The sequence below is a fragment of the Limulus polyphemus genome, unplaced genomic scaffold (assembly GCF_000517525.1).
Source record: "Limulus polyphemus unplaced genomic scaffold, Limulus_polyphemus-2.1.2 Scaffold25, whole genome shotgun sequence".
Classification (NCBI taxonomy): domain Eukaryota; kingdom Metazoa; phylum Arthropoda; class Merostomata; order Xiphosura; family Limulidae; genus Limulus; species Limulus polyphemus.
This window is the reverse complement of record NW_013665635.1, coordinates 350801-364449: the sequence shown is the minus strand read 5'-3', so window position 1 is coordinate 364449 and position 13649 is coordinate 350801. Positions and strand designations below refer to the sequence as shown.

Genomic DNA, 13649 nt, shown 5'->3' with positions numbered 1-13649 from the left:
CTTGTATCTTAGAAGAATTAACAAACAAACATACAGAGACGTTACATTACAATATGTGTTAATATTGTCACTCTTCATATTACTAACAGAGGAAATAGTATGACATAACCTACTTATTTGTAGTTTAGCATGTTTTATATTAATCTCATGTGTTGATCATTATAAATATAATTTTTGTCACAAATGAAAATGTTTGTGATAAATTGTGGTAAACTGCCAGAACCTACTATGAACTGTTCCTGAAGCCCTTTCAACTTAAAGATTTTTGAAATTGTTTCTTTCAGGTTGTTTTCCAGACCACTAGGCTTAAAACACATTTTTATTTCCTTTATTTGGACAGATTAGGAGATCAAGTCAGTCAAAATACCTTAAAAATATTTTACATAATATGTATATATAAAATCAATTCTTAATGACAAAATAAGAACATATACATTTACCCAACTATAAATAAGTATGAAAGACATGCATGCAACACACGGGTCATCCTGCTGACAGAATTAGAATTCTGTTTGGTGGATATTTATTGTACTTTAGGAAAATAAAGTTTCAACATACCAAAATAAAGAATTTTACAGGCTATTTGAAAAAATTAACAGTTATAAAGATTGTGCTACTAGTAAAAAGGGTTTTTACAGCTTTCAAAGGCTCCCTAGATGGAGTGAAAGTGTTGTTGCTATTTTTTAAGAATAAAAAAAAACGGAATGTAGTGTAAATGAAGTTTCACTGTTACCGTATCTGAACTCGTACAAGTCTCAACACCATCTCTTGGAAAAGCATAAAATCGGGCCATTTCTCTGCAAAATGTCTGAAAGCATTCTTCTTCTGTTTCCCAGTCAACTTCAGTAGTCAATCTTAGGACATACATAGGTAGTGTTTCTAAGGGCGGGATATATTTGTCTAGTAGCAATGGAAGGCTTAAAATATTCCCCTCCTGTAATGAATGAGAAATTAATATATATTGAAACTAATTCATGTGTATGATATATCATTAAATTAAGATAATCACAATATATCTAAAATATTTGTTTTCTCCATAATCACTATTATTCAAGATCTTAACAAAATCAGCAATTACAGTTTCAGTTTTACCACTTCTTATCATGTCCATTGCTGCCTAGGGCTGTGTTTGAAGATTCACCAAGCAGTCTGATTTTTTTTACTCTTTTATTAACTAAAACTATTTGACAATGTCCGAATAGTAATTACACATCAAATGTGACTCATATGGAAAATTTGATTTTTTTTATTTCAACGTTGAAAAAGCAGTACTGATGTAACTCAACCCCCCCTTCCCCAAGACATATATTTAATTAATCAACAGTCTTGTTAAAAAAATGACTGTTAATAACTCTCTCTTTTCTACCCTTTCTTTTATTGTTATTGGAGTTGAAGGTATATATATATATTTATTTATTTGCTTACCATATTGTTAGCATTATCCTGTTCTGGTTAGTCATTTGTTTATTAATATGTAGGATTACTAATCAAAAATGTTATGTTAAAAATACTGTGGCTCTTAAATGACCGTATGTTACATGCCCAGGTGGGGTCAAAGTGCACATGCCACAAACTTGTACAGAGTGCCATCCAACATGGTATGATGAATTCATAGTAGAGTTAACAGCATTCCATGTTATTCTACACTGCTGATTTCATGTTAGATACAATATACAGGGATGCTGAAAAAATTTTAGATATACATTTAGAAGATTTTAAAGATTATGCAAATGCAAACTGTATAAAGAACAAAATATGGTTATTCTTCACATGGACACCACCCTGCACAATGATTTGTTAGTCTGAGTCAGACTGACTTTGTCTATTCACAGACATAGTTTTAGTGCAAATACACTTTGTAATTTGTAAATACAATCTATGTTACTTCTCCAGCATAGGATAAGTTCGTTAGATCAGCCCCATGCACATTCAGGTGACTTGTTTGGAATTGAACTTTTAAGTAAAGATTTGTTTTTTTTTCATAGAAATTAGTCCTTATAATGGTAACTGTTTTACTGAAACTAGTCAGCTGTAATTCAGAATAATGATTTTACCTTTCATTGTACAAATTTTTCATTTCTAATTTCCAATTAGATAAAAACTAGTACTTAATTATAGTGACATCATTATTAAATTAGTGCTATCGAAGGTTCATACTTTCATTTGATAAGGTGTTCCGAACATTTGAAGGCCAAAATCTACCCAAAATTACGGTCCTAGCACTGCTTGTGTGATCAGTTTGAATTATGTTTATTTACTGCACTACAGAAAAATAAAAGGTTTAATTGTAAAATAAATTATACCCATTGATTTAAGCAAAACAATTTTTATTAGATGATTTCAAACTATAGCTAAATTAAAATCAAAAGTAAATAATCTAAAATTCTTGTCACCTTCAACCTAAACATTTATTCCTGAATATTTGACTGAATGTAGTAGTTTTCACAACTGTAAACATTATTAAAGTTTTATGTATAAGAATGAACCTTTACCTCCACCACTGGACTATGATCCAACTAAGCAGTGATTAGTTTTAGGAGGGTCAAAGTCATAACAAGGTCACAAAAATTCCACATCTGTTAACATGGGGACCAACTTTCACACTATTTTTGCTCTGTACCTCAGTCAAAAACGATCGGATTTTGATGAAACTTGGTGGACATTTGTTGAATATTATTCTTCATTATCCTGCCAAATAAAGTCCATGACCATTGATAATGATGGATACTTGGACATATTTTCATATTTTTTGAGAGCCGAATATGATTAATGCAACATGGCAGATGTATGTGCTCTACTGAGTGCTTCTCTAGTTGTATTTCTATTTTGATTAATTAAAAAAAGAAAGTTGGCCTGGTTGTTAGGGCACTTGACTCACAATTTGTGAGTAACGGCTTTGAATACCCATCACTGAACATGCTTGCCCTTTTACCCATGGGATGTTATAATGTGATGGTAAATCACACTATTCATTGTAACAAAGTAAACAAAGAGTTGATTAGCTGCCTTCCTTCTAGTCTATTACCACTAAATTATGAATTGCTAGCCCTCATGTAACTTTGCACAAAATTCAAAAATGAACAAACAAAAAGTTAGATCTAAATTAGAATTTTTGAAATTAAAATTTTCAAAATACCATAACTATCATTACACACAAACCTGGACTTGTAACTACTTCAAAAATGGACAGAACCTAATCTTAATGACAATTTAATCGAGCTGTTCATTTTTATTCTTCACTTGTACATTGTCATCAGTTACATTGAAGTCAGCAGTAAACTCAAATAGAAGAACGTTTTTCCTTTCATGTAGAAAATTTCAACTGCTTAAATAGAGGCAAGAGCTGTTATAACAATAGTTTATCTGACTAATCAAGCAATGGTTTGGTGTTCATACATGAGCAACAAAACAACTGTATGTTGTAATTAACAGCAAAGAACATAATCTACAAAAACATTTTTAGAGGGGATAAAGGGGAAATCCGTGTTACATTTCTATGGATTTCCAGTCTGAGAAGTACTTTGTCAAACTGACCACCACTTCAAGAAACAATGTCAAGCATGACCTTTTAACTAGATGGTATGATACATTATTCCGATGGATGACTAAACATTCAGCACATATTAAACATTTCACTTGTGAATGAAGGCGTTATAAGTTATTTTTTGTATCAGTCAATGTGTACAAGAATAGTAAATTAATAGAAAATTTTACCCACGAAGAAGTCTTAACAGTAACAAATACAGCCAGCCTCACCAGTGAAAAATGCAATATTTCCAATTAAAAATATTGCTGGCTAAATATATTAGAATATATGGGGATAAAAAAAGATACAAATAGTTAAAAATATTACCTTACAAGCAGGAAATTATTCTGGTGGTTAAAAATGTTAACTTAACAGCACATGAAAGTATATAACCAATGAAATAAGTTATTAGTTAAACATGTTTTCTAATCAAAGTCTATGCTATACAAGCTGGAACACAACCTTATTGTACCAATGGTCTCTGTACATGAAATCATGAGTTAGAAAATAAGATTACTGAGAAAGAAAGATAATACTTACATTATAGATGAATAAAATTATTACTTCACAATTACAAGTTACTCACTTTACATGTAAGAATGTAAAATACAAAACTTATTATCTTCATGTTAAGTTACATAGCCTGATTTTTCAAGTACCTGATCTATATCCAGTGAGAAGTAATCTTCTAACATCTCAGCTTTTGTTTTCAAGAAGTCCACAATGTATTGGGCTAAACCAGTTTTTGGCCCATCTAATTCTGACCAGCCACTCTCCTCACTCTCTAATGCCAACATGGCTAAATCATAAATTGGAGCTGGTGACTGTTAGATACAGAAAATATTTTTATATGTAAATACAGGAAGAATAAAAAGAATTTAGGTGAGAAACAAATAGAATAAAACTCTCTCACAATATATTTGACTTGCTAGGTACATAGGCAAATCCAAATATTACAAAAACAAGAAATACTATTATATCAGACTTTATTTGCCTTACCGGTTACTTGAGCAAATATGAACATAAAAATAAAAAGGTGTCATGTAATGCTTTAATAGCCTTACTAGTTACTTAAGGATATTTAAACATAAAAAAATAGGGACTACTTCATATCAGACTTTACTTCCCTTACTGGTTATTTGAGCAAATATGAATATTTGAATGAGTTTTCTTTATGCAATTATATTTTTGTAAAATTCCTAGTGAAAGAACTACAAATAGCACTATAAAGGTAATGCATTTTCAGCCTTCAAGGTGTCTGAGAGATGCACATATCACTTTGGTATGAACTATGATGAACTGTGCTAAGAAACATCAAGAATTTTTCATCCTTGTAGAGTTAGTGGGGAGGTCGCTATGACCAAAGCCTAGACACAGGGGTTGTCTGGCAAATCCGGCTGGAAAACACTGTTCTAAATCATATGTTTATAATAAAAACACAACTTACTACTACCAGGAAGAAATAGCTTAAAAATTGGATTAAAATTCAAGTTGCGAGAGGGAGAGATTTCATAAGATAAGGTTCTGAATTTATTATCAACTTAAAAAGGAAAAAATATAAGTAAGACCAAAGTGTAATAATTTAAAGAATCCAACACATATTATTATTATTTGAAAAATCATAAGATCTACTTACTGAAAGCTTCAGAATCCCAAAATTTCCAAAGTTTTCAATCATGATTTGGTAGAACAATTCCTCACTAAAACAAAATCAACTATACTTTAAAGTTAACATTTGCCTAATCTAAAAATGTATTTCTGATAGATAGTCACCTCTACACACAGAATTGTTATCTTCCTTGCCTGTCTGTCTATGAGATTTGCATTACACTAGCCTTGAGTTAACTCTCACCTAAATTCCCTTGTTTAATATGAACTGTGCTGGTGCACGATGATGTCATCATTCAACAAAAGTCGTCAACCAAAAAGAGGGTGATATAATTTCCAAGCACACTAACTACTCCTACTTACTTGTACTTGTTATAACTTTATTCTTTGATGAATCAAGAAAAAAAATGTGCACTGGAAGTTGGAGAGGATGGGTAGGAATGTGTGTGAAGATATTTATTGGAAATACATTTTCAGATTAGGAAAAGTTATCTTCTGAGAGAATAACTAACTTCTACACACACACAAGTGCTAGAAGCCCACATTTACATGGAGAGGATAGGGAAAGAGAACATTTAGTGATAAAGAGAAATGCATAAAATGGTCGACAAAGCTGCTATAGTAGGCCAACCCAGAAGAAGGGAAGCGGACAAACCAACACTGAAAACCCACTACTGCCATTGATAGACAAGGTTGAAGGATTACAGGAATGATATAAGAAGGCTACACAAACAAATAGTTGGATCTTCTGAGCAATGGTCCAGACAAATCCCATGTGTAAAGACAAGGGGAAACACTCCTGGGTGAAAAAAAAAGAGTCAGAGTAAAAGAAGGAAAGTAGTGGAAGAGAAAGCTGGAACATCAATTGACAATACAGAGGGAACTAGAGATGTATAGGCCAAATTGGTGCCACCAACAGGACCAGATAAGGAGTGTCATGTATGAAAATAAGGACACTAGGGAGATACATACAAAAAAGAGCAAAATCAGGCCCAGGTTAGAGCAATAACCACCAGAGCTGAAGGTTGAGGAACCAGGGGCTAGATGAGTGAATCTGTGGTGCAAAGAGGAATGGTGAAGGGATTGAAGAGGGGTGTGAAGAACTGAGGGCAAACCTAATGAAAAACCTGAAGGTAAAAAGACCACACTGAGGGTAGAATTCTGTCTGGCCAAGTGTGGAGATCTAATATCACGTTCAGAGCCTCTGGCACATGTAATTTAAGAGACATACTCAATGGAAGTAAATCCAAACAACAAATCTAGAGCTTGGAAGCAAAGATTCCCACAATGGATATAACCTTGATGGTTGATATATGGGAAGACTTTGGAATTGTTGAGGTGAGGAGGTGGTAACATCTCCAACAAACCAGAGGAAGTTCAATATGTTGATGTGGAGTGAATGACCCTTGAGAACTCACACGCATTGAGTCATGTAGTCAGTCAGGCATCGGTGTAGAGATGGAAATCTAGTCAGGTGTGCAGCAAGGAGGTGCTCATCGTGGTATTGGCATGGTTGAACCATTAATACAAGTCAAGTGGAGGAGAAGCAAGTACACAATTTAGGACAACAGAACTTGAAAAGGTTTCACAGGTTTTGCATATACCACTGGAAGTGGCACATGTGTATGGTCCAAAGGAAGGAGTGGTGCAACAGAAAACACAGTTTTCCAAGGAAAAGAACCTCATGGGCATAGTGCAAAAGATGCATAAATCTTGTTGACAAAACATTCTGGTCCTTGTAGGTAAAGAGATGAAAGCCAAAGCTGACAAAGAATGAAGTTGAAGAACATGCCCAGAAGTAACGAGTAAAGGGCAAGCATGAAAAAAGACATGGGACCACAGCCCTGATATGTGAAATGATATATACAGATGGGCCAAGCCTGTTAAGGTAGACACCAAGAAGACAAGTGTTGGGTGCAATATCAGGAAGTGAAAGAAGGCCGAGAAGATGGGAAAGTAAGAGGGAATATGGATTCTGAAGGCATAGAAACAAGAACAGAAAGGTGAGGAGAGACTACAGTATACAATAGTAACAGATATTGGGTCAGGCTAGGCTAGATCTCCAGCAAGACAGGGACATTGCTGAAGATCTGTGGGCAAAGAAAAGGAGCTCAATGAAGGCCATGGATAGAAGTGTGAGGGAGGCATACATTAGCTGAAAAAAAAGCATCCCTACCCAACAGGTCCCAACAGCAGAGGAATCAAGCAAGACATGATAGATCAGAAGTAGTAAGAGTCAATATAGTGAAAAGAAGAGAACGAACCTCTAGAAATTCCTGGGAGCATGATGAAATAGAGAGAGGTAATGTAGGATGGTAGTGAAGAAGTGACAAAAATGTGAAGATTGGGCATCAGAAAGAAAAATACAAGTGAATGGGAAAGTAAATAAGGGGGATAAAACATAGTAATAAAAAAATTGAGTTAATTGAAAGAGAATCAAGGAAGACAAAACACTCCTGGGTACATGTGATATCTAGTGAAGTATGGGTAGCATAAGAAGACAGAGTGGAAAGAGAAAGAAAGGAACATACCTTAAAAACCATGTCAAGGAAGAGAATAAAATGGTGAGGAATTTCTTTTGCAGATAATGCCTTGCCTAGAGCAACCTTCTGTGAGAGAAAAACTGGTAAAACATCATCACCGTGCCCAAATACAGAGAAGGAGCCAGAGATAACAAACAGGAAGAGAAGGCCCAGTGGCAATGAATGAACCAACAACACGTCAAACACTGGCTGTTGTGTCCACCACAGACAATGACTCCACCCCCATCTCACCAATGATACACAAATGCTTTGTGTTAGGACATCACCAAAGTGGAAGACAACATCACTTGAGATCTCATTATGGGTAAATATGAAAAAAAAAAGACATTCAAATTTGATTTCCATGTGTTCAGTTATCAATGAAAACCAATTAAACTTGAATTAAATTCAAGTGTCAGAAACTATCATATGTCTCACATAATTAACTAATAAATTTCAAACATACCCATTCTAGTCAATGCTGAGGAAAAGAATGACATTATCACAAGAGCAAATGCAAAGGAGGAGTTACTGAAGATAGAGGTTGTGTCACCCTCATATTGGTGAAGGGATTTTGTCACATTATGATGTCATCATTCACTAGCACAATTCACATTAAATACTTGTTTTAAGTGAGAATTAGCTCAAGGCTAGTGGCATGCAAATCTCATAGGCAGATACATGACGAAGATAGTATTACTGCATGAGAAGATGAGTTGTTGTTCTAGAATTATGTTCTTATTACATACTTATGTATTAAACAGATTTTATAAAATAACACTAAAACATTTTATTTGTAAATAAGAACTAGATTTTTGCATTTTAAATATATACAAAAAAAAAAAGAAGAAGAAAAAGCAATATAAATTTTTCAAAAAATGGAACACAAAGGATCTAAGATTATATATATTTATGTTTTGGTAATGCCGTACAAGAAAGAAAAAATGTAATTTATAAAATAAATTTCCACATATTCACAAAATTACACTAGTTCCTCTTTGGGTAGCAGAATACTAGCAAGAAAAACACAACTTCAAGAGTAAAGTAGCAATTTTACCTAATATTATGGAAGTTCTCCTTTAGGTAATTATATACCAGAATACAGCATTAATAGCAGAATTAACAAATGTACACAATATTATACATGTTTTATTTTGGATAGTAATTTACCAGCAAGATAAAGTACAGTTTGAAGAATGAAAGCTTTCCCTTAAACTCCCAAAAATTAACTGCACCCACCACATCCAAAGGCAACCCATTCCAGATGCCAAACATTCTGTTAGAAAAATAAAGCTGTTTTTGATGAAGATTACTTCTTCCATGCAAAATGTATAGTTGTGTCCCCCTAAACTTAACATTCTAAGCATTAAATATGAAAAAAAGGCCCCTAGGGTAAGGTTGGCCTATACAACAAACCATTCTATGCCTAATAGCAACAGTGAGTGAATGACATTTGTTTCTTTTCTCAAATCTTCCAGTGTATAAATTCACACAATAATGAAAAATACATATGTTAAAAATAAATTTTAATTTAATTACTTGTTTTATTTTATGCTTCTTAAAAAATATGAATTTGGGGGTTGATGACAACTTTATAAGTTTGTCAAGGGGTCGACAACTCAAAAAGGTTTGGGAAACCCTGTCTTAACATATCCTGATATGATAACCTTTCCATCTTGGGTATTATCCTAGCAGCTCTTCTCTGAACCCTTTCCAACAATTCAATTTCCTTTCTGAGGTACAGTGCCTAAGAATGAAGACAATACTCCAAGTGTGACATAACCAATGACATTACAACCTGTAGAAGATTATACAAATCCCTTTTGTGTGACAATATACCAGAAATGGTACAGTTTCAAGAGTAGAAATAGATATGCAAAGAAGATTAAGCTAATTTTTCAGTAGATGGTTAAATACTAGCAGAAAACAATCCAGTTTAAGTAAACTAACAATCAAACAAAAGTATTGTACGAGTCCTTCTACATAAAGTGCAATATCAACAGGAAAGAAAAAATTTTCCCAAGAATAAAAGTATCTCATCATATACTTAAATACCAGCCAACAAAGTGGTGGTAGGTTAAATATTCATGTAAACATTTTAAACATGTTTCTGTAAAACTTACTTTACAGATATTATTCCATACGTACTACAACTAGAAATGGGTAATTTAATCAGTTTTCTATGAGCAGCAATTACACTGGTTAGTGTCTCATATATTAATTGATTTATATCATGCACTAATTTCAATTAGTTGATTATTTTTATAGCAACTGATTTAATCATAATATTGAGTTTTAGAATAATCTGAAGTACTAATTTCAATTAGTTGAGTATTTTTTTCAGATTATTCTAAAACTCAATATTATGATTAAATCAGTTGTTATAAAAATAATCAACTAATTGAAATTAGTGTTTACAACTATTCCAGCATTCCATTAATCGAAATTACAATTAAATCAAGTGTCATGAAAATAATCAACTAATCAAAATAAGGGTTTCTGAATATCTACTTTTATTGATTATTCCAACTATCCAAATAATCAAAATATTTCCATTAAGTTAGATAAGATTCAAGCTTTGAAATTCATGAATTATAACTTGATTGAGCTAATCATTTATACAATATATTGATATTATTTTACTTTGACTTATTTAGGTTACTTTAAGACTATATGGTCAAAATTAATCCAAAAGATTATATTATTATAGTGGAAATCTCTTCTTTCATATAAAAAATAATGAAAATTTAGTTAGTGTTACACAGTTAACTTTTAAATAGTTAACTGGTATAATACCATCATTATGGAAACAAAATATTACTGCAGCTAGTTAAACATTATTGCTACTTGTTAATAAAATAATACTATATTATCTGAATAAACTTTCTACTTTTATTCTAATTCATTCCCTAATGGTTTTCAAATTTTGAAACATAAAGTTATAACTATCAAAAGTTTTATTTTGCAAAATATATTGATAGTATTCTAATTTTTATGTTGTTTGGCTCTGAATTAATGCTACTTGAGAAATATCTAAATATACAAGGTTTTTACTTTGGCTAAGTACTAAAGAAATCTTTATTACAAGTTTACCACATTCACAAATTTACAATGTTTACACAAGGTTTTGTCACCATCAGATACAAGTAGTTTACCTAGACACAAAAATATATACACAGTATGAAATAAATACATCACATGACTGAAGACTACTTATTTTTAAAGGTATCTTGATGTTTGGTTCTTTATTTAAAATTAGTGTTCTTACTTTTAAATAGATATACTGTGGCTTTATTTATTGTTTTTTAAACATGAGGTTTTTTCTATTTATGTTCACTAAATAAAACAAAATTGTCAGATTCAATCCAGATGAGTTAAGTTTACTGTTTAGTGAGTATGGTAGTCAACTGCAAAATATTCTGATGACTGAAATCTTTATTGAATATTATTTTTATGTTTATCCTATTCAAATAACATACATAAAGAAATTCGGTAACTAGCTATTTAATTATTTCTAATTGCAAATGTGATATGTTTTGAATAGAAAAAATTATTGGTAATATCAATGATCAGTGTGGGTTTACTACATATTTTAAAAACAAACCTAATGGCAATCACATGGTGATATTTAGCTGACATTATCTATTGATTCACCAAGTAGGAAATACCTAGGTTATCTTTGATAAAAAATTTGTAGCAAAATATCTGTTTTAGACAAAAATGTTTTGCAAAAAAATTTGCAATTGGCTACTTTCAGGAGAGGTCTACAATAAGAAACCAAGGGTAAATCGAAAATTTCTTAAAAAACAACAACAACATGAATAAAAATAGGGCAATTAATACCATGTTGTAATAATGCTTTGGTTGATAAAATTATGAAGTGAGCACCCCCCATTTTCTTGTGCTTGTACAAGGGTGTGTGTACTAATCGATTAATGAGCCTATTGAATAATAAATTATTAAATACCACTAATTACTCAACATTAGCTACAGCTACATATTAGTCAAGATTATTCTCTAACTTATTTACTACTTTAATAGTTAAAAAGCCATGTTCTACTGCAACTAACCTTAGTCTGTGATTATTAGTGAGATAGAGCTTCGTCTGATGTTGTACCAGGCTGAATTCTCGATTTACACAGCCAACAAATGTATGCTCTTGGAACAGTTCTTTTAACCCTACAACAGGAAAAGTTCCTGACAATCAACATGTTCAAAATAATAATTCTACAACCTAAAAACAGTTCAAATGATTAATTTCTTAAAGTCTGCTAGTTTGTTTTTTGTTTTATTGTCAGAAATATTCTTACAACATCAAGTTAGAATAATAACTAAAAGTCAAATAAAATTTCAAGATCATGTAATTTAAAATAAGTATTCATTTTTTTTTCCAATACTGTGAGAATTAAATACATTTTAAAGTATGTTTAGAGACCAAACAATAAGTTAATGAGTAAGTTCCAAATAGCAATATACTTGCAGTGACTTTTCAATATTTACCATTTATAAAATTAACTGGAATGCAAAATCACTCTTCCTTATGTTCTAGAAGCAAACACTGAAGCACTCTTAACATTTTATCATGATCTCAATAAACCTACTCCCGAGTGATGCTTCTTACATCTATGGAGTTTAATTAATATCTACACTCCAATATAAAATCTATATAAACTCTTTAAGTTATTCTTACTTAAATTTATTCGAGTCTTGAGATTAGTAACTGTTGAATTCCATTTAATTCAAGTCATACATTCAGCTGTTAAAATTTTCTGTTGAATACAAAGTTAAATTCTACATTATGTTCCAGCTTTCTCAATGTGCTTCATACGAACTTCCCAACAAAAGCAATGTTCTTCCACAAAACCAAAATGATACCCTAAGGATTCTGGTGTGATAAAAATGTGTAGGTGTTGTATTAGGTGTTCAACATTCAAGCTAAATCTACCACTACAGAATCAGCTAAAAAAAAAAAACACATCAGAAAGTAAAAACAAGGAGTTGGTCTACTTATATGGTATACATAACACAAGCTTACACTTACCACTATGACCCTTATTCTGGATTTCCTGTCTCAGGTTGGAAACACTTGTCAGCTGTATTGATCTTTGAGTCGGTGTGTCATCTACAGAGCTGAACAAACAAGAAATTTCTGTTTTACTCAAATGATACACATAGATTTCACCAATTTAAAAAATACATATGACTCACCATACAACAAAATTTTGTTTTTGTAATTCACAAGTATCAGTATGACATTTTAATGTTTGTATTGTTGTTTTTTTCATGGGGGTAAATCAATAAGAATGAAACAAGAAGAACAACAGTACCTTAACCTATGTATATGGGTGGAGGTCAAAGCATACATGCTCTGACCTTGTACACAGTGCCATTCAATATATTATGTATTTGATGTCAGAATTATCAAATTCATGTTACCCTACATTAATGAATTTTGTAATAGTTCATGTTAAAATAGAGAAAATGCAAGATACAAAATATATGGATAATAAAAAAACTGTAGATATCCACTTAAGAAGTTACATAAATGCAATATGCAAACTGTACGATGAACAAAAATATTTTTTTTCTTTATATGAGCATCACCTTGCACTCTTATTTGTCAGAGTCTAAGTCAGACTGACTTTGGCATTCCACAGACAAAGCTTTAGTACAAAAACTTAGTAACACACCTGATATTTTGTGTACAATAGACTTGTATTGTTAACTAAAAGCTTACCACATTTTGTGAAGATACACTTGTGAAACACAGGTCTGAAAAACTAGATATTAAACTATCTCACTATATAGTGGCTATGTGGCAAAAATCAGAGAGAAAATTTTGTTCAGTCCAAAAGCCATTTGTCAGATTTTAAAAATAATGTATGTATATACAAGTTTTTTTTGCTTACAACTATGTACTATGTTGTTGTTGGGCTTAGGATTCTTCTACAGTAGGTGTCTGTGACTTGTTAGCGATAAATTCAACGATGAAT

At 31.9% G+C, this 13649-nt stretch overlaps 1 protein-coding gene across 3 annotated transcripts in view; it reads right to left on the bottom strand.

The window, feature by feature from the left end:
- The window catches only part of LOC106458921 (DNA mismatch repair protein Mlh1-like), a 44649-nt gene that overhangs the window by 2089 nt on the left and 28911 nt on the right, over positions 1–13649 (bottom strand). For all 3 annotated transcript variants that reach the window (XM_013918491.2, XM_022385479.1, XM_022385473.1), the window contains exons 12-16: positions 12698–12786; positions 11727–11835; positions 5163–5226; positions 4186–4350; positions 734–934 (exon numbers count right to left, since the gene is read on the bottom strand). In XM_013918491.2, the coding sequence (XP_013773945.1) occupies positions 734–934; positions 4186–4350; positions 5163–5226; positions 11727–11835; positions 12698–12786 (628 nt within the window). The remainder of the gene's footprint in view (positions 1–733; positions 935–4185; positions 4351–5162; positions 5227–11726; positions 11836–12697; positions 12787–13649) is intronic.